Below are 24,414 nucleotides of genomic sequence, written 5' to 3' on the forward strand. Positions count from 1 at the left end.
GAGTAACTTCCATGGAAAGGACTTGCTGGGGGTTGTCTGCTCCAATCCCCCCCCCAGACAAGATAAACTTTTAAGTTTAATCCTGTCCAGCACAATCCCCTGTGTGCAGCAGACAAGACTGAAGCTTTACCACGTACCAGGCAGCTGTGGGTCCCATGGACTGAGCTTCCAGCTGAAATTCAGCCTGCTCTGTGTCACAGAAGCTGCTCCTCCATCCTTGATCACCTCCCTGCACCCGGGCAGTGGGCTGCCTGCTGACAGCTCCTCTGTGCCACGGGAGCTCATAGCGAGGGGTACGAGGGCTCTGCCCACACAGCAAGGCAGAAAAATCAACATTAAAGTTGCAGAACATCACTGCCTTTATGTGGCTGGATGTTGTTAGCAGAACATCTCGTCTAAGGAGCTTTGAGAACCTGCCACGATCCAAGTGCTTGGTTCTGTTTTCTCTTTCAGTGGCCTTGATACCACGAAGTCACTACAGAATGATGCTCCTTCAAGAAGTCCTGAGCTCATCGGCTGCCTGAGCACGCACAAAAAGCAGCTTCTAAATCTTATTTTATTCTGTGCATTTTAGGCTTACTGACTGCTAACAAGGTATTACGTTACCCTTTTTGGATTCCTTTCTAGATGTTTTCATCTCAATTACTGCTTTGCAGAACAAATGTTATAAAAAAGGTCTCTCAGAAATATTTATAGAATTATTTGACAACAGTAATACGTTTGAGTATTACAAATGGGTTTATCCAGTACAAGAAAGGTCTGTATTACTGCAGAAAGACAGAAATATCTATCCATTCTCAGTGTGATCAAATAAAAACCTCACGTATTTATATATTTTAAGTGTTAATATTTATATTTTAAATTTTGAATTTAGATCAAAACATCACCTTACATCTTGTGCTGGTATTAATTTACATCTGATGTTTTTAAATATTTTTAGAAGTAAAATTAATTGACTTAAGTTGGAAGTTTGAAGAATGAGTTTTCCTTAAGAAAGCTATGCAAAGCCAATACATAAGAGAGCCTAGTGTTACCTGGATGAAAAAAACAAAAACAAAACAAGTACTAGATAAATGAATTTCAGGGCCCAACATCGTCTACTAGGAGGACAACAAATCAGACCTGGAAGCCCACGTACACTGTTTCAGCAATGCAGCATCTCATTTAGGCGTGTAATGTGTCAGACTCAATCACTTTTAGCAAAGTGTTGAGCATCAAACATTAAGCTCTACTCCCCACTACAACTACTAAATGACAGCTACTCAAAAAAAAAATTAAAATTCCTTAAAGTAATGAGAAGCCAGAGGATACTTTCCTGAATCTGCTGATACTATACTTGTGATTTGCATCAATTCCAGCACAGGCTGCAGACAACAGAGTTGACACAGAAATGCAGCCAAACCTCTGGTGCTCATCCTCAGTGTGGTTTGCTCCTGCAGCTGTATCGGTTACCTTGTCTTACAAGACAGAAGAGCAATGCCCCTTCCTGTATCTATCAACTATTAAACCTACCCTTAACACTGAAAAACACATCTGGAATTCAGCCAGGATCGAAGAAGGCTCCAGGGTGATGAGATGTGAAAGAGAGGGCAGTCAAGCTACGGAGGAGGGAGGTGACGCCCTTGCAGCATTTCCTTCCACTGATATTCTGGTCACAGTCCTCTGGCCTGGTTTGAGGCATCTCAGGGGGCAGAACATCCTGCATAGTCGATGAGGAGAGAGAGGCTCATGCCCTCACCATCCCTTCTCACCATGTACACATCTGCCTGGTCTGTGGTGGCCTGGGGAATCAGCTGTAGCATCCCCACAGCACTCCGGGAACTGGCCTCTTAAGGCATTACAGGTGCTAAAACATTCAGGGCTAAGCATCCCTCCAGAAATCTCAGGAATTTGTCTCATTTCTACAAGCAGCAGGAAGAGCTCTGGTAGCTGGGAACCTCATCTATGAACTCTTACAGAGCATAACCTTCTGGGAGCCACATCCAGGCACAGGTAACATGCATAGTGCTCATTTCCCCTTTTTGCAACTCTGAACTCATCTGTATGGCTGATTCTATGCACACAAGGGGAGCAGCACCACTCAGCCTGTGCTTAAACGGGGTCAGTCCAATGCCAGCGATGTGCTAGCAGGCTACTGAAAAGCTGAGGGTGCCCAACACCTGCTAAACTTGCTCATAGTCCTGTTTTCTCCAGGAAAAGATTTCAGAGAACAAAAAAAAAAAAAAAAAAAAAAAGCACATGAACTGTACACTGAATCTTAGATGCTAGCTTACAGGATATCGTATGCTGCCCCAACGTAGTAGGCTGAAAAGGATTATTAAAGTTATCCAAAGCAGGAGCAGCAGAATGGGAACCTGCTCCTAGCTTCTCAGCCTGCTGCCATTACTTACGGCAAAAACTGGGGGAAAAATCAGGAACCACCAAGTTTGTCAGCTCGGTATCAACAAGGTTCCCATTGCCAAGCTAGCTTTTCATTATTTATGATGCAAAGTGGCATGTTCAAATAATAAAGTAATTATATGTAAGTAATAAGAGGCTTTGTTACAGCAGATTGCCTTCATTTTTGCTGAGGAGTCACGTAAGATTGCTGTTTTTTCACCATTTACAATGTTTTATCACAGCATTATCACAGCCATTTTGCCTCCCAGTGATATTTTACAAATCTATTCTAACTTCCATTAGTCATACCAGCTAATAACAGCTACCTGGAAAATTTGGTAGGACCAAATGTATTTAATACAGGATGCAATTACAACGATTTGTAGCAACAAGGCATTTAAGGAATTTAAGCCAAATTCAGCACTTCAGCTACTTAGGTTTACTTCACCAAAGACCGTGCAAGTCACAAAGCTTCTCCCAGTGCTGTGTGCAGATGGCAATCATAGACGCCAGCTGACCAGAGATGTTTTAGAGGCACATCATCATGACAAAATCACTTCCCACACTTACTGTTTAATAATTTTTCTGCAACTCCCCTATTACTACAAAAAATTATTGAAAGGTTTTGGTGACTTTACACGTATTCTGTTTTCAGGTGACTGCATACAGAGCTGTTATTTTTTACATTAGTTTTCAAAAAAGCTCTGGTGGAATCTCTCTGGAATCTTTCTGGTCTTTTATATTTTTGTAAATAACAGGGACTGTATCTTTCTCACCACTTTCCTCAATCTTTTTTGCCCCGAATCTGAAAGTTTCTGTTCCATAAGCCAGACTTTTGCTGAAAAAAGCCCACCTGAGCTCCAATCCTTACACAATGAGGTGCACTCAAGTGCAAACAGACATTCCTTCCTTCCTTCCTTCCATGCGAAGTTAAGCTACCAAAGGCTGGAAGCACTCAGCAGCCATAAAGATGTGCTTTCCAAGCAAAAGCATACTGCCCTACCAGAACAACACTGCACTCACGGGGAGGGCACAGCTGTAATAGCAAAGCTGAGCTTTGTTTCAGTCCACTGAAACAATAAATATTAGCACATTTAAAAACAGGTAACAGTGCCCTTCCAAAGAGGGTTTTTGCTGGCACAGTTCTGTGGCTCAGGGGTCACACAATTTCATGTACCTACCTGACAGAGCTGTTAAAGCAGAAGGCTACTGCAGACTTGGCCAGAGGGAAAGAATTTTTAAAGTGGTATAAATAGAAAAAAATAATTCAGAGTTTTTGCTAGCTTTGAGGGGAGTTAGGAACTTAACTGCTTTCTGCATTACTAACAAATCTCTGTAAGTCAAAAATTGCTTTTCTTATTTTTCCCTACAGTTATTACAGAAGAACCCTGAATACTATCTTGCTTCTAAATTATTAACAAGGTTTTCCTTGCGTGGTCACACAGTTCCCACAGAACTCCTCCATGTTCATGGCCAAAACACAGCCACTCCTTCATTCTCTTTTGTTTCATACAAAAAAGTTGTGTTTTAAAGTTTAAACATAAAGGTGCTTTGTAAAGAATAACACAACCAAAATGCTACTAAGATGTACTGGAAGAGCTCTGTACTTGCAGCTCTTTTTTTTTTTTTTTTCGTGGAAGTGGAACAAGTGACAACCAAAACACAAAAGCAAAGTGTGAAAGCCAAAAATACTGAGTTTTGCTGTGCTACACTTACCCAGAGCAACCAGTTCGACTGCATGCAATAGACAGACAGTAATTTCAGAACACTACTCTTAAAAACCTTAAATGCATTTGACTAAGATTCCCAAGAACGCTAACTGGGCATCCTCAGCCTGGTCATTAAAATATAAGGACTTCTGTAACAGTACGAATGCCTAAGATTTTCTATAGCTGAAAACTACTCTACTAAAGTCACAGATTGAACTAGAATGGAAAATGATCCGTATATGTGATCTGTAAAACTGATGCTCCCTTTAGGGTAGGATTAGGAACATGGGCCAGACAGCTGAGAGCCAGTCTGCATTCAGACACTGACGCTCTTCTTGGCCCACAAAGAGATTTCAGTTTGAAGTAAGATTTCAAACAAAGCAAAGTGGGAGCAAAAAGTTGATCCATGAATATAATTTTACAGTGTTCATCAAATGTGCTAGCAGGAAATCCTACAACATTCAGATGCACTGGAGAAGGGGAGAGCAAACTGAAGCCTATGATATTGCTCATTACATAGGATGGAAAAACCATCACAGATCATGCTCTTATAAAAGAAAAAGACCCCAGCAGCCCAGAAAACATACTATAAAAGTGATCTTACCTTCCTTTCCATCAACAGGTTTTGATACTTCCATATCAAAGCTCTCCTGCAGCTGCTGGCCTCTGAAGCGGTTGAGATGCTCCTGCTCTATTAGGTTACTTTCCTCCTCTTCCAGAGGTTGCCACGTACCATCAATAAACCATTGTCCACGCATTACAGGAATCTTTTCAGTTTCTAAAAAATCAAACGAGAGATTCTTTAATGCTACAGATCACAGACTGACAGCAGATAAAAGGGAAAGGGAACTCGGTGGTGTTTTGATGAAAGAGTTACACTCCCTCTGCTGGGACCCCTAACAAGGTAACCGCAGCTGCCTTGAGAAACACCACATCTTCCCACGGGGCTGTGTGTTTGAGGATGTGAAGGATGGACAGAAAGATGTACGTTCTGCAAAATTTATTCAGGGTTGATTTCAAAAAACAGCCCAACTTTAATGGGGTTATTCTCCTCTCTACCCAGCTGCCCTGTATTTAAGATGTTTCTCTATGCAATTTGACCAATACGAACCAGGGGTTTCAAAGTCACAAGGATGATGCAGAACGAGGAGACAAAACCACACAGCTTACCCTGACTGCACAGAGCTTTGTTTCCTTTGGGAACAGCACTTAAAATAACTCCGTCTGCATATCACTTAACATAAAGGATGTATTTCAAGTTATTTCTTGATGAAAATCAGTCTTGCAGTGAGGGTCGTTTTCAGTCCCTGTCACTCTAGTTTCATTTTCAGCACTCTGAAGTGCTGAAATGCACGAGGAGGCTGGGTGCAGAGCATTTGCTGCCCATGTGACAAGACAAAAGTCTCCGAAAGAACACCTCCTGGTATCTGTTCACCAAACCATGACTGATGCCCAGACTAAATACTGGGGCTGCAGGGAGCAGGAATTCTCCTATTACACAGCTCCCTGAAGGAAGCTGAGACAACACTATCCATTTTAGCTAGCTCGGCTCAGAATTTCTCCTCCTATACCTGGAAGGCTGAGAACAGCAGTGCTGGGTGTTTGAGCTGTGTCTGTGCACCTCCAGCCTCGTGGGACTGGCACAAAAACCCAGGGGGCTGAACGAGACCCCCGGGTGATCCCACTGCCAATTTCCAGCGCACGCTCACGCATCCTGCAGATATAAAGGGAAACTCAGCCAAATGCAAACATTTGGTGTGTGCACACACTAATGCACAAGCTCAGCTCTCCAAAGAAGTCTCAACCACAAAAGGAGAGGCTTAAAGATGGGGATGGGGGAAAAAAAGCTAGGCTTTACTGCCCAAAAACACATTCCTACTTGGAAGGTGGGAGAACAGCCGGTAACAGCTGAAAGAGAAACAATAGATGCAAAAAAAAAAAAAAAAAGTAAAGGAACATTAATGGGGTAAAATGCAAACAAAAATCAAAAAACCAACCAACCAATGAAAAAAGTCAATAGAACGTACAAAGACTTCATGGTTCCTGAGCAAAGGACAGAAAGCAGAGATGCCTGAGCTGACACCAGGCTGGCAGGAGTGCAGCGGGGCTCAGCAGAGCTGCCAGCAGATCTCTCATTGCTTGAGCACCACGCTGGGATGGGCCACGTCCCACTAAGCTGGATATAGGGTTGCTGGACGCAGGTTTAGGAGCCTCTGCACTGCCCTCTGATACAGATATACCCCTAGCACACCTTGTGCCCATGGATACTGATACACAGCACAAGTATTTTAAGTACTTTTCATGCCAGCTGCTCACAGGTGAGAATGTGTAAGTAGCAGAGATTTGCCAGCACCTCCCTTATTTACTTGGAACCTCTGAATTGTTCTGAACTCTCCATCCCTTGGACCATTGCACTGACAACCTACGAAAGCAACAGGAAAATCTCCCCGCAATGATCTCCCCACAGGGCAGGAACGCTCCAAATGTTCCAAAGCCGCTTTCAAAACCTTTCCTGTAAAAGATTTACAGGCAAGCAGCATTTCTCCAAATGCTGGTCAAATGTTCCGACCTCCCTGCACCACCAGCTCTGCACAAACACAGACCACAGCCTGGTTGGCCTGACCAAAATGCAACCAGAAGCAGTACAGGTTCTGCCATTCAACTTCTGTTGTCCCAGCTAAAATAGCTCTCCCCAGTAAGGCTGAGTTGTTATGCCCCGAATTTCTGATGTTTCAGATAGTGATGATCCAACCAGGTGGATAGAAAGGCCGGGGTGCTAATGAAAATGAATGCAAACCATCAGCAAAACAAGAGGTGGCTATAAACTGCAGAAATCAACAGGCACTACAAATTTTCCGTGAAAATTTAAACTGGTTTTGGAACCTACCTCAATAAAGTGTGAAACATCAGTATTTGAAACGAGCTTCCTCGACATGAAAGCTTTACCCACAGCAATGTTACACTGAGCTGCACCCAGAACAAAAAGGGAGTCTGAACAGGAGCTGCTCATCGTGTGCTTGTCTGAACCTTTGCTGTGTCCCCCTACATTTTACATCCGTCAGATATCCGCATTTTTCAGCAGAGCCAATACACACACATATCCAGTTTGGCTGCTCGTACAACAAAGCACTGTCTGTAGCAAAAAAATGAAGCACACATAGGATGCGAGTGCATATAAAGGATCCCATTGTTGCTGAACCAATGACACAGGCATGTCAGATGTCGATCCTTACTGGGAAAATCTGCAAGCAGTTCCTTAATTCTTGACTAAGCATTCTACGAGGCTCCATTCACTGAATCCATAGAAAGATTTTTTTAAAAGGCGCATGAATACTATTTTATACTCGGCACCGAATGAATACAAGACTCCTCTTTTTCCTTTTTGAAGGGTTTCAAGGTTTTCACATGGGAATTTCCACCTCCAGATTTCTAAAATTCTAAGCATTGGCAATTAAAATAAACATTTTCAGGCTATTTCTGCCCAAGAAACTTTCCCACAATGGTTCTTAAAAAAAAAAAGTAGATGGCAGCATTCAACAGCAACTCTCAAATAATAGATGGGCAAGAGCCTCCTCCAGAAAGGCTCAGCCAGGATGAAAAAAAAAAAGGCATGGTTGAAATAAGAAAGAATTTATTGTAAAATCTTTACAGTATAATTTAGTTTAGGAATAAACTAATGTATCTGGCTCTAGGGCTGGAAAGGGCATTTATCTGGAAAACACTTCATCTATAAATCACCCTCAGACCCAAAGACAGATTATTAGGGAGCTTTGTTTTCAGACCAGGGCTTTAAAGACTGAGCAAGGTTATTCCGCAGTCCAAAGCTCAGTGGGATTTCGGGGAGACCCAGGAGTTGCTGCCCCGCAGCCTTTGAACCATCTCACCCTGCTCCTGCAGCCACGGTGCCTCTTGCCTCATTCCTTGGCTCCTGCTGGGTGGCAGGTTTGATGGTTGTTCTCCTGCTGGGAAACCTCTGCAGGAAAGCCTCTGGGTGCAGGAGGCAAGCGAACGATGTCTCCTTCCATCAGGGGCATGGCTTGGAAACTATCAGAACTGAAATCACCAAATTTATCAGAGATGACAACAAGCTGTGCCATATTACCTCTTGTTAGAAATCGGGAAGAACAATTTCCCATTAATATCTGGGTTTTGCAAACGGAGCAATGCTGGCTGTACCATAAGAGCAACACTGGATTTTCGTTTGGGTCAAGGGGTACATCAGCTCCGAAGCAAGAGCACTGTGCTAAAGATAATCCCAAACCCTGCCTTGGCTCGGGTGGGGAAAGGAGGCGATTACAACACAGCAGAGATTGCTCCCTATCAGCTGCTTGGCTGTGGGAAACGGCAAAGGTGCACCTCGGTAAACAACGCTGCTTCATCTCAGACCGGTGCTGTTACTTAAAGATTACTCTGATTCAGCCAGTAAACTCAATGCAAACTATTACACTGATCACCATTAAAAAGTGATGTACCCAAATAGTCATTTTGAGACCCAGTTTCACTCATTCCTATCCACCCTCCATAAATTCATTCGCGTCTTCAATATTCAGATGATTTTAGAAGGCTTAAGCTAAAGTCTTCCAGCATTTTTTTCTTTTATGGAAGAATGAAATACAAGGCTATTTACATCATAATATGTTTTTGTTCCCCCCACCAATACAGAATTCAAGATCTGTAAGATGAAACGTTATTTATCTTTGTCCCTACAACCTTGATCCCTAGGAAAGGATTTGCCTCGATTTCTTTACTGCCTTAAGTCTTACGCCATATAATCTGCAGCTGGCGATGCTCCAAGCTGAAAGATACCGATAGGTTGGGCTGGTTAGACACTTCCAGGGCATATTTACACAAGAAGTCCTACAGAAGTTTGAATGGCAGAGATTAGCAGCTAATGAAAAGCACTTTATTTTAATTAGTCATACATATTTTACCACTTCTGGAGAAAAATAGTTTAAGTGACTGCAACAAAGGGTTTATACATTTTTAAACGAGTCCTTTTTTTTTTTTTTTTCCTGAAAAGCCAAATACAAGAGCTGTAATTACGTGAGGAGACAAGGATACATGCAATTTACACCCTGAGAAACACCTAAATCCTCTTAAGAAGAAAATTGTGTGGAAATAAGAACCACATGCAACACATAGTACAGTGCAGTAACCTATATACGTTACACTCCAGCTATTTGTGAAGATCTTTGAATTGCGTGACCACCACCCAAATATCAATTGCATGGAAAAAGCTATGTAAATCCTTCAGGATACGGCAGGAAAAGTAATAATGGAGCAGATTTTGCCTGCTCTTTTCTTCCTTTTCTATTTCTACAAGAACACAACCATTTGTTTTGCTTAAAATGGCAAAATAGTAAAAAAAAAAAAAACAAAAAAACTAAATTTAAGTAGTATATAGCATAGACTGTGGCTTATAAGCCTTTTTCACTTCACTTGATGAGAGCCAAGAAAACTTGCAAAACTAAGACCAGAGAAGCTTGTAACTAAAAGTTTACAGACCTTAAACAGCAAAACCAAAGGAGGTCTGTTTCAGAAATATCAATACAAGCTAGCAAATAACCTGGAGATGCACAGATGCAATGAAATCAGAAGAAAGCAGGATGCAGGAAGCTTGGTTTCGTTGCTTTTGAAGCAACTTGTTCAGGTCTGATGGCAAAGTCAAGGCACTTCTAGCTCCATCCACATGCCAGGCTCCAGCCAGCTGTGACAATTTACCCACAAATGAGATCTAAAAGGTTAATATCATCTTCAAAGGCTCAAAGGTCAAGATCAAAACTTACATTCTGCTGAATATGACAAAGCCAAAGGGCTGGATAAGTAACACAAGTTCATAAAGCGTGGTCAGCTTGATATGCAAGACTTCTGCTTTCTGGTGCAGTAATTCCTGTTCCTTCAATTTGGCTTCCTTGCTACCACGGTTGTGAACAACGTGTAGTGCATGAGGATCCTATCTGCACAAACTGAATGTAACTGTGAGGCTACAGTATGTGACATCTCAGCTGAAAGCTATTTAAATAATGAAGGGAGGTGCCCACACACTTACTGAGGAGGGGAAAATGTGCAAGAATGTGTTTTGTTTGTTTTGATTTTGTTTGTTTGCTATTAACAGTTCTTCTAGAAAGTGCTGAACATTGCTGGGAGTGCTGCACTCCAAGATGTGCAATGGAAAATACACACAGGAACCTGCACATTGACACGAGCCACTGAAATAAACGTAATCTACAACAGCATCCTTGATGCTGTTCTGGACTTTTCAGCATTTGCTATTCGTTGCTACTTTCTCAGTCCTTAGAAAGTATATTTTCGGCATGTTAACTATTGCACAGGCCATCAGACTTCTCACTGGTGTGAAAGGATAAGCTCTGGTGTTATCCAAGCAGCACCAGCACGCATCCTACCCACCTGACAGCACTCGCTGTGACTGCCTCTCCAGCGGTAATGATGCTCCTACCTTTGCTAATGCAAATGCACAGGGCACAGTTTGCAGGGAAATAGCTGTTCCTCTTGCTTAGTTCCTTTATGACTTGGTTTGTAGTCTCATAAAGAAAACAAAAGAAGGAAAAAAAAAACACTCATGAGAACAGGAAGCTTAATTAGGAGAATAGATGGTTACAGAAGCTGATCGTGAGACAGAAGAGTCCTGTGTTTTACTGACCAGACTGCACACGGGGTGAACAAACAGATGTAATAAAAGACAAAAAAAATAAAATTTTATTATTTCCATAATCGTTAGGTAAGGGACTTATTGCTACAGCTTACTGTTCTATAGCTTTCTAGCTATTTCCCAGTGTATCATTTCAGAACAGAGCAGGCTCCAGATATTTAAATAAATGGAACCATTCTTTAATCACGGCCAGGACGACCTTCCCTTGTTTAACTGCAAACACTGCAAGCTGCTCTGCTCTTCCAGAAGTAACAACATAACCTAAAGAGGAATTCAAGGGTAAAATCTCGGCCTCAGAAAACTTAATAGACGTAGCTACATGAATTTACAGAGACAGAATTTCACTGAGCATCCAGATCAAATGAGATTTCATTCGCTGAGTGGTAAAGGATATTATTCTGCTGGTCCATCAAATAATTCTAAATTGCTTTACGGAGCCAATTTCAAGATTACGGGTGGAAGTTACTTTTGAGTTTCACAGAGACTAAACATATTAAGAGCAATCTGATTGGCATAGAAGGGATTTTCTCTCCCAGCTCTGATCTGCAGGGCAGCTACACATGCAAGCCTCTGCACTCGCTTCAATGGCAGGCTCTGCTAGAGAGGACCACGTATTTTGCTCAGCTGTGAAGGTGAAATCACCTCTGTTTTATCAGGACCACACAAAGTACTTAAGCTTGTTGTAGCTTTTCCCTGAACCATTTTTAATTGGTTTACACTAATGAGCAACCCAAAACAAAAAACGAAAGGCTGATCTTTGGGGCTGGTTCAAACATCGAGTGCAGAAGAAACCTGTCAGAAAGAGATGAATACCTTCAAAGTCATCTCTCATCTCGATTGCTGTACATCACCCCAAACTATAGCCCGTACCATGTTCTTCAGGAAGGAAGATTTCTTTTTTTTTTTTTTTCTGATTGACTTTTCTGTTTCTATATAGCAGTTTCATCATCATCTTTGCAACCACTCTTTACACAAACTTGAACCCAATGGTTTAATACAAAATCTTAAAGCCCACCTCACTAGCCATGTCAAAGATATGTTGGAAGCACCCCAAAAAAAAAATTGGACTGTTGAAACGTGAAACAGGGTTGCAGCTTTAAGTTTAGGGCCTTATTTTTATGGAATCCTAATCCATTATAATAGCTGATCAAATTTCAGTGCTGATACTCTGAAGTGAGGCGCTTCCAGCAGCAAAATTTGTTGCTGCAGTGTTGCAGTCCCAGCTGTAGGAGCTGGTCCCCTACCACCCCTTTTCTAACCCACAGCAGCTTGCATTTTTTGAAGCAGCACGAGCTGAAAGCTAAACTGAACCACAGAAGAATGACCATGCCACGTGACAAACATGCGGGGAACTCCTAAAACCCGAGCACATGCTCGAATCCCACTGAAAGTCATGGGACTTTTGCAAAATCGCACCCTCAGCTCGAAGTGCACGTGCTCTGCTGGGAGGTGCTCTTCAGTCGGTCTTTGTTAGCAAGCTCTCCAGCACCAAGCAGCAATGATTCTGTATGTGGTTTGAGCAAGCAGGTTCCTATACAGGAATATTTTAAAAAAATTAAGATTTTTCCTGTGCATGCCTGAGACCTACCAGTACCGCTAATGAACACGACGAATGTATTCAAGGGCACACTAACCCTTTCTCTCAGCTCCTTCCCTCTTCCTCCTCTGCAGGGATTTTCCTTCATCTCAGAGCTCACTTACCATGCACTTCACAACATTTACAGTCTCTGTGTGTCCCCATGCCAGGTGTGACTTCAGCTACTTGCAACCCACACTCAAACACCTCATACCACCCTACTGACCTCCTCTCCTGCCAACACTTGCAACCATACTTCACCCATACCTTTTTCAGCCTTACACACCACTAACAGAATTGCTCATGCTTCTAATTTTTATTTCTCACTCTTCTGCAAATTTTTCTTCCATCAATTCTTCTGCTTATTAACTTCTACAGAGTCAGATCTTACAGATACTCACTTGCTCCTGTCAGAACAAAAAATGAGCTCTGTCCAAGTTCTCTTTCCCCTCAATTTATTTTTATTTCCTAAACAGCCTCTCCCTCTCACAGACGTACATAGAAGTTCAATCCATTTTTAATCTGGTCCTTGCACCTCCAAATTAGGTCCCACCTTATTTCTTTGATACCGCCACAGCTGAAGCAGTACTCAAACCTACATGAAGTCAGAACAGAACTCCTGATCCTTTTCATCCTACAAACGTGTTCTGCTTTCTCAGTTACAGTGGGTAACACCTTCCCGTTCTTCACCAAGAACCTCTAACCATTGCATTCCCACCACGTCTGCATTCTTGCTGGATGAGATCGAGGAGGAAAAGTGATAAACAGCATTGAAGGGCAAGCACAACTTACTTTGTAAGCTAAGTCCGTGCTTAAACTACTCAGCTGTAGTTGATACCATCCATCAGAGAGTGATTCTGGTCATTTATGGCAGTAAGAGAACAGATTTTTGTTTAAATAATGCTTGCAAATCACAAAAATAAAAGCTGAGGTCACAAAAGGAGCTTGTCCTCAAAGACGCATCCAAACCAAATGCCAACATCTCCCACCTTTTTAAAAAAAGCATCCTCGAAGCTCCAGATTACCCATTTTGAAACCAGAGCATATGTACACACAAATGTATTTTGTGTTTTCATACAAATTTCAGATCTGCAGTACTCACTGTGTGTTAGGCCTTCTCGGCAGGAAGAAGCTGGCCGGACCTAAGCTAACAAGAACTTCTGGAAGGAAGGTAAAATGAAGAAAAAAGGCAAAAGAGTAGAACCCAAGAAAGATTCTGATCAGCAAAAGTAACACTTTACCTTGCTATGTATGCTATCAGTATTTTATTAGCAAGTGAAGAGTAACATACCTGGGGAAAAAAGCAAGAAAATAGTATTCATGTATTCATCCTTCAAATGAAAATTTCCTTTACATAAAGGAAACAGCAACCAACTTCAGCTGGCCAACACACCAAAAGCAATACTCTAAGCATGCCATAAAGCAACTAAAAAAGTGTTCAGCTACGAAAAACAGACTAAAAAAATAAAAGCCATGTACTGATATGAACCACTCTTGGTTCCAAACCCTCAATTTTCATCTTGCCTCATAAATCTGTTTTAATACTTTTTCTGTGTTTCGGAATAGAAGACAAAACCCCTAAACCAGCGACGCAGCCTCGGAACAGCAGGCACTGATTAAAGTAGCCAGGCAAGTGGTCTCATGGGACCCGTGCCACAGGATGGGTTCTGGGTTGCCAGTGTGGAAATTTGTGCTGCCGAGGGAAGGCACAGCACCCGGTGGTGCTCCTGCCCAGAGTAGGCAGCAGAGAAGCACCTCGCAGCTCCAGCACGGTGATTTTTAGTCTTTACAGCACAGTCCTAACAACGACCAGCAGCTGAGGTATGAAAGAGGTCGTATCTTGCTGCTGACCTCTACCTCCTACATCAAAACAAGCACATAAAAAAAAAAATAATAATTTGCTAACAAAACAGCCTTTTGTCATCATCCGATGCCAAGCATTAACCACAGTCCTCCAAGATTTTCCAGTAATCCTGGCTGATTCTAGGTTCAGAGGGACGCCAACGCTTCCCTGGCTTTCACATCTCATTTTGCAAAAAGCTCAACTGGCAGAGGCTTTTTACAACCTGCGAACCACTACCTCTCCTTCCAATTTACAAAGCAGCTCACAGAAGCATACACTTCTCAGAAATCTCTTTCAGCTCAAGCTCAAAGGCATCTGAAACAGTTTTGAGCCTGCCCAATTCCAGCCTGAGTATACAGATTTTAAAATCAAGACCAAATGACACCCCCCAGCACTCACAGAGGGGCTAAGCCCAGTCAAATCTCTGTTTAATCAGTACAACAAAGTTACTCTTACATCTCCAGTCAAGGATGATCCTTGTGAACCAATTTTTTTTCAATACAAAATGTGGTTATTTTATTTAATAGACTTTTACAACTCTTAGGTATGAAAACTTGCATGCTATAAAAAATAACAAACAAATCCCTTACTAAACCTGTGTGCAGGAGGGGAGTATTTTATCCTTCCCTAAAAGACAATCATCCAAAAACTCCACAAATGGCTGCAGAAATACACATTTTGTTGTTGCTTCTCCCCACATACCGACAGATTTGGACAGAAGTCCTACTTCAATTTTAAAAGGTGCCACAGCACGACAGAGAGCAGCCGAGGTGATGGGTGCCCCCAGCACAGCCAGAATTCAAACTGGAGAACATGCTGGGATGGAGACGACCACCTGGAGGGTGAAATTTATAAGAAAACACTGCCAGAACTAAATACATGCAACTTGACAGTGTAACCACCAAAAAACAAGGGAAAAGCAACTACCAGACAGGGCAACAGCCACAAGGGACAAACTTGTGAGCCAAGGAACAGGACGGAGACACCCAGAATCCTCAGTTTGTGGATTAAACAGACTCAACCACGCTAAGTAAACCTACAGAAAAACAGGTGTAAAGCAGCCCTCTTCAACTGGGAGGGCAGAAGAGGTCTGGATAATGTAATATGATTCACTTGGAAGACCCACATATAAAATATCCCTTATATCCACAGAAAACAAGCAGTCCAACTCCAAGCTACTCACTTATCTGGAAGCCTACAGTAATAATTTCAGTCCTCTTGTGCTGTCTTTGCAAGTTTTACAATGCTAATTAAATAAATCCCAGAGGTCACAAGGTAGGGATAAAATTCTCAGTAATTAATCTGCTCAAATTGTAACTCACTCTGATATTCCTGATGCTACGAACGAATCCTGTGACGAGCTGAAGAGTGAAAAACACGTTTCAGCAAATGCCCAGCTAGAATCAACATCCTCCTGTCACTGAGATGACACAATAGCTGAAGAACTGTCAGGGCATCCAATATTGTTGCTGCGAGATAGCAGCCTTCCCTGAAGTACGGTACAGATGTGAAACAGAACAACAAAACGGGCCAGTGCAAAGATAAAAGCTTTTGACCTTTGCTCTGAACCGAAAATGTGAATCAGCAAAACCAGAGAGCAGTTGCTGTACCCTTTCGCGTGCACCTCAGCATATTTTAAGTCAGTTGTACTCATTGTTTTCCACGCTCGTGCAGTCAGAGAGCATGTTCCTCCTCCTTTACTCGCGGTCTTGCCTAGTGTGAGATCTGGTTATGCCATCAGCACCTCCCTCCCGTATCACAGGGAACCAGCGTAGGAGCTACCCTTCGGATCCAAACCTGCATGCAGCGTATCAGAGGGGGGTAATTGGGGAATAACAGCCACACCAAGGTCTTCAGAAGAGCGAGAGGAGACAGAATCCTTGGGAGCTGACCTTGCCGTCTTCTCGGGCCTGGGCGCAGCAGAGAACCAGGCAGAGAGCACCAGGCAGCAGCGCAGCACAGCCACGCTGGCCAGCTGCCTACGGGGGCACGCGGCGCCTCACCTGGGAGGAGAGAACGGGAGAAAGGCGAGAACTCTCACATTTACAGGGCAGAGGCAAGGCAACGTGCGAGCAAAGGAGGAGTTAGGCCAGAAGACGCTGACAGATCCCTGAAACACCAGAAGTTTATCTCAGCCTTGCAAATGAGCGGGCCCGATAAGAAGAAAAGACTTGAGCACTCTTTTAATCAGCTTTCTGAGGGCTAAAAAATATCCCCTTCGTTAGTCTTCTCAGCACCACGGGTTTGTTTCTCTCCTGCCCGGCACTGCTTCTCGTGCTAGCCTTTGGGAATCTCCGCTTCCAAACACTGTCTCTGCACAGCACACGTTATTACTTGAAACATCTGCTCCTCGGGCTTAAGGAGACTGATTCAGCTTCCAAAATGGACGAGGCACTGGGTCAAGAAATTAAACCTTTAAGCTGCTGCTGAGTACAGCCTCATGCTCTCATTACCGGGAGCAATCCTGCCTCACCTGACAGCTCTGCTCACTTGCTCTCCTCTGTCCCCGTGGCATGGCCAGCAAGGGGGACAGCAGCAATTTCTTCACCCCCTGGATTATCTGCATCTTCCCAGTAATTACGTGGCAGATGCAGCAAGAACCAACAGTTGAGACTTCAGGGTGCTAACAGAAAAAAAAAAAATGCACTTTCCAAACAAGGAGCTGTGCCCAGGCTCTTTTTTAACTCAAAGCATGCGTGCACTGGGAGCTCTGCTTGCCCCTCGAGCTCACTATCCATCTGCTGGGGCAATGATTTGAAAGACGAAAGCATCACATATCACAAGTGAATTGTACCACCTGGTACTGTCTTTTATAGTCTCCCTCCTGTAAAGATGCTGAGAAAGAAGAGGGAAAACAACCAAAAGCCCTAGTTCTTAGATCTGCTCCTTTGAAGCAGTTCTGCTGCTCCTCTGTGATTCTCCTCTGAATATGCAGAGGGGATCTAAGAAAATTGCCTTGCCTGCTTCCAAGTGCATGCCAGGACAATGTCTACTGCTTGCTTGGCCAGTCTGCATCTCTCACCCTACTCCCTAACATTTCCCTTGGCCTGGAAGGAAAGCTGTTGGAAAGCAAGTCCAGCTGTGAGACAGGGACAGAGGGTAAGCGGTGCTACTGCTTATCTGTTCCAGGAGGTCAGATGCATGCTCGTCCAGCAAGACCTCAGGACGCATTCCTTGCGAAGGAAGAGGCAGAAGAGCTGAGGTGCCTGCTCCTTCACCTGTTCCCTCTCCTCCAGCAAAGGCTGCAGATGAATGCAAAGGACAGTGCCTCTCGAGGAAGGGTGACAGAAGGCGTACGTCACCACCTCCTTTTGAAGCTGAGGTGGTAAAGCAAGCACCCCTCTGCTGGAAAGGTAAGAAATAAGAACTGGTGCATCTGAGATGCCTGTTGCATCCCCTTGAAGCAGAAAGAAGTCCCACATCATGCAGAATGATGGGCCTGGGGGAGACGAAGCACAATACCGTTACCTTCCTAGCAGAGAGGATGAGAGCAGGAGAGAAGCCAGGTGTCTCTTCCATCATTCTTCATCAAAGAAAAGGGATCAGAAGCATGCATGTGGCGGGGAGACTGGACAAACAATTGCTCATTTTCACCCTTCTGAACAGGGGGCACATATTGAGGGACAGGGGGAGTAGTGATCTCCCCCCTCAGTCACCCATTCCCATTTAGGAAATGGGAACCATCAGCAAAAAGGTTTGCAGTCACCTTCCCTCCCACTTTCTCCCGTACGTGTCAAGAAACAAGAGGATGCTCAGATCTCCCATTCCACCACCTCTGTATGCCAGGGTGTGCATGCCCAGATCCCCCTTTCCTTCAGACGCAGGTGCACAGTGGGGAAAAAGAGGGAAAGCTCCCCGAATCCCTTTTCAGATGGAAGCGTACGAAGAAGCGCCCAGTGCCCCCTCTCCCCCATGAGTTTGCGTGCGGCATGGGGGGCACCCAGTGCCTCCTGCCCTCTGGGTGCATTAGGGGGATCCAGTGCCCCCTTTCTCGAGTTTATGGTGAGGGTACCCAATTTCCAGGGCACAGTGTGTGTCCAGGAGGGCAGGATGCCCGGTGTTGCTGGATGTCTGAGACTTGGCCTCCTCACCCCGTTATCTGTGAGACAAAGTGGTCCTTTCCCCCCAAACCCTGTGTCCCCAAATGCATGTGGGTATCAAGCAGCACCCGTTCCCCTTCCTTATGTGACAGGCAGCACTCAGACCCCCCGTTCACCTATGTGTGTGTGTTATGGGGGTAGGAAGGGCCACCTGGTAAACCCAATGCCCTGTGCAAGCAGGGCAACCCTTTTTGGGGCGGACAGCGGGCAGAGGTGGCCCCATAACCTCGCTTCCTCAGGTGTGGGGCAGAGGGGCCCAGTCCCTACCTCATGTGGTGTATTTTGGGGTGGCGAAGGGTCTGTGGCTCCCCTGCTGAAGGGCCTGTGGCTCCCCAAAACATGCATGGGGGCGATGGGGCTATGTTTTTGCCGTGCCCCCCACCCCAAAGGGTGGGTCTGTGCGTGAGGCGTCCCCTCCTTATCCCTTCGGGGGACACTCACTGACAGCCCCCACATAACGGGGAACCCCATGAGGGCCTTGTGTGTCCCCCCCCAGCTGCCAGAGGGGGGTTCCCCGGCCACACTCACGGTTCCAGTAGACGGGATAACACTCGGCGTTGACCACATCCACCTCGTACAGCCCGCTCCTCACGCACACCGGCTCCACCGCCTCGCCCTCCTCCCGCGGCTCGGGGCCGAGGGCGCGGAAGGCCAGCTCGATCCGCAGCGAGTCGTAGCCGATGAAAGGCTTCCAAGTCTTGCGGTCCTCCCGGTAAAACCAGCGCACCTCCTCGGCTCCCAGCTCCCTCACCACCTCGTAGCGGGGCCGCCCGCCGCCTCCCCCCCCTCCCGCCGCCGCCGAGCGCGGCCGCTTCCTCTCGGGCAGCGCCGAGGCCGCCGGGGCGAAGCCGCTGCCGCCGCTCTCGCTGCTCGCCAGCCCCGCTCCTTCGCTGCCTTCGCCGCCGGTGCCGGTGGAGTAGCGCAGGGAGGCTCCGGATTCGGCCGAGTCGAACTCGCCGCCCCCCGCCGAGTCGCTCAGGCTGAGCTGCCGCGGAGGGGCGGCCTCCGGCTCCCCTTCGGAGGACGAGGTGGAGAGCGCGGCTCGGAGCTGCTGCTGGTGGTGCTGGTGCTGCTGGTGGTGCTGGTGGTGGTGGAGGTGGTGGCGGCGAGGCGGGCGGACCAAGGGATGCTCCACGCCGCGGCTCTCCTCCTCCTCTTCCTCCTCCTCCTCCTCCTGCCCGTAGCAGCCACCGCCGCTTCCCCCGCCGCCGCCGCTTTCCCCTCCGCCTTCCCCGGGCAGGTCCCAAACGCCGTGCGGCTCGGGGTAATCCATGCCGCCCGGTGCTCTCCTCACTGCTCCTTCTTCTTCTTCTCCTCGCTTCACCTCGGCCGCCCCCGCGCCGCCCGGCTCGCGGCTGCCGCAGCCGCCGCTGCCGGCTCCGGCTCCGGCTCCTCCGTTCGTCCGGGGGCGGCTCCGCATCGTCACGCGTGCGGCGACGCGGCCGGGGGCGGGCGGAGGCCTGAGGCGGAGCGGGGAGCACCGGGCGGGCGGCGGCTCGGGGGCCGCGGGGCGGCGCTGCCCTCAGGCGCCCGCTGGTGCCCGGAGCTCCCGGGGGGTGGCTCTGTGAGGCAGCCCGGGGGGCTGTGAGGGGCTTTAGGCGGTCGTGAAGCGATTGTGAAGCGATTGTGGCACTTTCCTGAGGGGGTGTGAGGGGTATAGCGTAGTCTAGGGGGCTGTGGGGTGCCCTGCTGCTGGTTGGTGTTTGTGATGTGTTTGTTAAGGGGGACAGTGTGGGTTTTTGGAGGCTCTGGAGGGTGTCTAGAGAAGGGTGATGAAGGTGGTGAAGGGGCTGAGCATGAGTCCTGTGAGCAACAGCTGAGGGAAATGGGGGGGTTTGGTCAGAATTGGAGGTTCACGGAGACATCATTGCTCTCTGCAACTACCCGAAAGGAAGGTGTCGGCTGGAGGGTCGGCCTCTTCTCGCAGATAACAAGTGATAAAACCAGAGGGAATGGCCTCAAGTTATGCCAGGGGAGGTTCAGGCTGGAAACAAGGAGACATTTCTCCTCAGAAAGAGCAGTCAGGCGTTGGGACGGGTTGCCCAGGGAGGTGGTGGAGTCCCCGTCCCTGGGGGTGTTCGAGGAGAGGTTGGACAGAATCACAGAATTTCTAGGTTGGAAGAGACCTCAAGATCATCGAGTCCAACCTCTGACCTAACACTAACAAGTCCTCCACTAAAACATATCATGAAGCTCTACACCTAAACGTCTTTTAAAGACCTCCAGGGATGGTGACTCCACCACTGCCCTGGGCAGCCAGTTCCAATGTCTCACAACCCTTTTGGTAAAGAAGTTCTTCCTAACTTCCAACCTAAAACTCCCCTACTTTAGCCCATTTCCCCTCATCCTGTGGTGCCTGGGGACGTGGTTTAGTGGGTGACAGCGATGGTAATGGAGCAGTTGGACCAGATGATCTTGATCTCTTTTCCAACCCCAATGATTCAGTGATTATGATTTGTGTGAGGACCCTCCCCACCCATATCTAATGGGGTGCTCACCTCTGTGTGTGTTTGGGGGGGGTCGCACCCTGTGGCAGCAACCAGACCCTGCAGGTGAACGGGTGACAGCCACGCTCAGGGAAAGGCTGCGTGAGGTGTCCTCATGGGGGATGCATGTGCAGCAAGGCCCCAGTCCTCCAAACGCTAGCTATGACCACCAAAATGGGAGGTTTTGGGGCTCACCTGCACTCATTGATGTGCCCCCAGTATGCCCCTCGCAGTCGGCCGGAGAGGGGTCCAGATGTATATGGGTGCTGCATGATAAATCACCCAGCAGACTGTGTCAGGAACAAGGATGAGGGAGGGTGCCAGGGCTTCATACCTGCCTGAGAGCACTCCCGGCCCCCACCACACACCCATGGTTGGATCGCTTCTCTGTGTGCAAGTCTCCCCCCATCCTTTCTCATGGCCGTTGTGTGGGTGGGAAAGGGCGAGACTCCCAGAAACACACCCCGGCTTACTGGGGTGGGGTCACCTGTTTATGAGAAAACCCCCTTTTCGCAACACGCCCGGGAGCGACGAGGTGGTGCGAGGGTATGTGAGCGATACTTCTATCTCACCAGCACCTCGGGGGAAGAGGGAGCTGATAACCTGTGCTGTTGTCACATCTGTGTGCGCAGCATCCCCGCTGCCTTACACACCCATCCAGGCATTACAGCCAGCAGCTCACCGTGTTGGTCTGCAGCCTCCAGCCCTCTGCAATCGGTCAAGAACCACCCCAAAAAAACCAAATGCTGGTGTTTTTGTGTGTACACAGCCAGTGTGCAGGCAGGAAAGTATTGTCAGAGTGTCACATACATCTCCGTGCCTCCAGCCCTAAATCTCTGCCTGTATCATTCCCCTTCTTGATTTACAGCAAAATCTCTCATAGCCTTGCACATCGGTTGTGGAAAAATAGGGTACAGTGCATATGTTCCCTGATTCCCCCATCTCCTACTGGAAAGGGGATTTCACATGTTTAATGCACCATTCCCTTCCACTTGGCTCCATCCTACAGTCTGCTGCAGCAACAAGGGAACCTCTGTGTATTGCGTGGCATTGTATCTCCCAAAATAGGCTTGTGCCCTACCTCCTACATCCGCTGTCAGCGAGGGAATCCTGTTAATGGAGTGTGTTAAAACACAGAGAGGCCAGATTAAGTTCAGGAAGGACGGCTGAAGCTTTTAAAAATGTTCACTGCGGGTGAATGCATCTTGAATGCATCGGCAACACTTTTCAGTCCTGAAAGCTCCAAGAATTTTGTTAGCATTCAGGAACCTCCACCACAGGAGCTTTGTGTGTGCTTGTTCTACCTTCTCAGATGGGGAAAGAGGAAAGAGAGAAGATAAGGTACAAGCAAGAAGTCACCAGAGGAAGCTGTGCTAGGGCATTTGGCTTCACATCCCTGTAGCTACAGGGATATGATCTGTTTGTTTAACTTAACCTTTGCATTTCTCATGAAGTCCACAAGGTAAGCTCTCCATGAAACCTGTCCCAGACTTCCCTCTGCAGTGGGGAAGAAAAGGGTAATGCTAGTTACCCTGTAGGTTGTTTTGAAGACACATCTCATGGGATTCTCTCTTTTCATCCTTCTTTCTGCCAAAGCCAGTGGGGTTTCACGATCTTTTGTCATTCAACAAGTGTTTCACTCTTCATGTCATCCTTCTCAAATTCTCCCTCCTTTTGTTTCTTGTCTGAGATAACACAGAAAGGTTGCCCAAATGAACAAGGGGCACATTAAATGTTCTTCACCTTATTGATATAATTCTTTCAGATGATTTGATCTGTGATTCCATGGTTTATTTCCTGATGTGCCTTTCTGGAGGTGTTTGTCTGCTCTCCCTGTGCAGACTCTATTTTCTTGTCCATAGTGTCTCTCTAGACAATAGGCAAAAAGACTTTGTTCATCATCAAGCTAAACCACGAGAGTTGCAATTTGACTTTTCCATTACAGCCATCTTGGAGATCAATGGAGATACATGGCCTGAAAACTGGCTTATCAAATTGCCAACACAGACACCCAAAAAAGTCCCATTATCATTCACTTTGGATTTGTGGGGAAGGTCTTGCAGGGGTAGACTGGTGCAAATGGAAGTTGAGATCCCAAACCTCTCTTATTTGAGCTCAAAAGAGGATTATTTTCCTCTTTATGCTGTTAACAGCTCTCAGCTCACAGGCGTAGAGTAGCGTGAAATCTTCTGACATGACACAGGACTCAACTTCCATCACCGCAGATCTACATGAAATAAAAAATAAATGTTTGAACTTCCTTTACGACGAGAGGACAGAAGTTTCCTTACTGTGGAATAAATCTAGTGGAAGAATGCATCTGTCTGTATGGAAGTTTTAAAGCAAAGGTGCATTAATTTTGAAGTGTCATTTGTATAGCACTGTGAATTTCCATGCAGACTAAGACCAGTGGCTGCTGTGTTCGCTGTACCATGGGACCTTCACAGAAGGCTTCTGCAGACTGTACATGCATACATATTTTCTTCCTGCAGAGTTCATACAGTTAGCAATTTCCATTGAAAGTATAAAGTAATGCAAATCACCTCTGAATATCCTCCAATTTTAAAAATTACTTTTAAAAAAATGTGCACGCAAGAACTGGACTTTAAATTTTACCATCAGCTTCACTAAAAACAAGAGTCACATACTCTGCTGCTTTCCAGGGTACAGACTAAACAAGAAGTCCTTCTGAATTTACAGATTATGTCCACATGATCCTGCACTGTGCTGGATAATTGCTCCTAAGCGTATGACTTTGCACTTGCCTGTCCTAAGGCTTCCTTTAACTAACCTCATTTTACCAGGTAGCTTGGATTGCTTTTGTCACTCTGCTGTCTTTGTTTTCCTGACAAGCTACTCTTATTAATGCAACTTTAAACAGCGTAGTCAGTTTTGAAATTATTACGGTTCACAAATGATGCAATCATGCTGTATTTTCTTCCAGATCCTAAATACAATGAATAGCACAAGTCCAAGTGCTTGCAAGAGTCCATTAGAAACAGTCTTTATTCGTTGATGAATCCTTTATAACAAAGCCATTTTAAGATCTTTCCATTAGCTATTTTTAAGCCATTTATTATGCACTCATATTGATTTTGTATATATTTTTTTTCTTCAAATCTGGATACAGCGCAGCACTGAGTCAACACAGCTACTGCTATCAACCGTATCCGTGATTTTATTAAGGAACAAGGTGAAATTTGTTCTTTGACAGGAACCAGTTCCCATGAAAACTGATGATTACCTTTTCATTACATCCCCGCTCTCCATCTCCTTATTAATTGGTACGCACCACTTCATTATACCTAGGTCAGGAGAGGTGTCAGGCAAACCAACGTGAAATTATGTGGCTTTGCCTCAGTCACACTCTTTAAATATTGACACAACACTGTTTTTCACCTTAAAAATGCTCTTCTGGCCCATTTCTAAACTCTCACATTCCCACCCTGTGTGAGAACAGTCGCCTGAAGAGCCAGCTCTTAAAACCCTGACGTGCGAGTCCTCTAGACCTGCTGCTTTTAAAATGTCACTTGTGCTGTTTAATGTTCTTTTTTTAAGTTGCTTGCCTGGGAAGCATTTCATCATCATTATATAATGTGGAAACGGCATTCAACTTTGTCCCAAATGCAGGCAGGAAATATTTATCAAACA

General features: G+C 45.8%; 1 protein-coding gene across 4 annotated transcripts in view; it reads right to left on the reverse strand.

The window, feature by feature from the left end:
* Positions 1–19,712, reverse strand: part of DDHD1 (DDHD domain containing 1) — a 65,434-nt gene extending 45,722 nt beyond the window's left edge. For 2 of the 4 annotated variants that reach the window (XM_068682306.1, XM_068682305.1), the window contains exons 1-3: positions 18,806–19,712; positions 16,070–16,180; positions 4,693–4,866 (exon numbers count right to left, since the gene is read on the reverse strand). In XM_068682306.1, the coding sequence (XP_068538407.1) occupies positions 4,693–4,866; positions 16,070–16,180; positions 18,806–19,697 (1,177 nt within the window). In that variant the 5' untranslated portion in view covers positions 19,698–19,712. The remainder of the gene's footprint in view (positions 1–4,692; positions 4,867–16,069; positions 16,181–18,805) is intronic. The other 2 variants (XM_068682308.1, XM_068682307.1) reach the window with 1 other exon arrangement.
* Positions 19,713–24,414: the final 4,702 nt, after the last annotated feature.

This window comes from Anas acuta, chromosome 5 (assembly GCF_963932015.1).
Source record: "Anas acuta chromosome 5, bAnaAcu1.1, whole genome shotgun sequence".
NCBI lineage: Eukaryota > Metazoa > Chordata > Aves > Anseriformes > Anatidae > Anas > Anas acuta.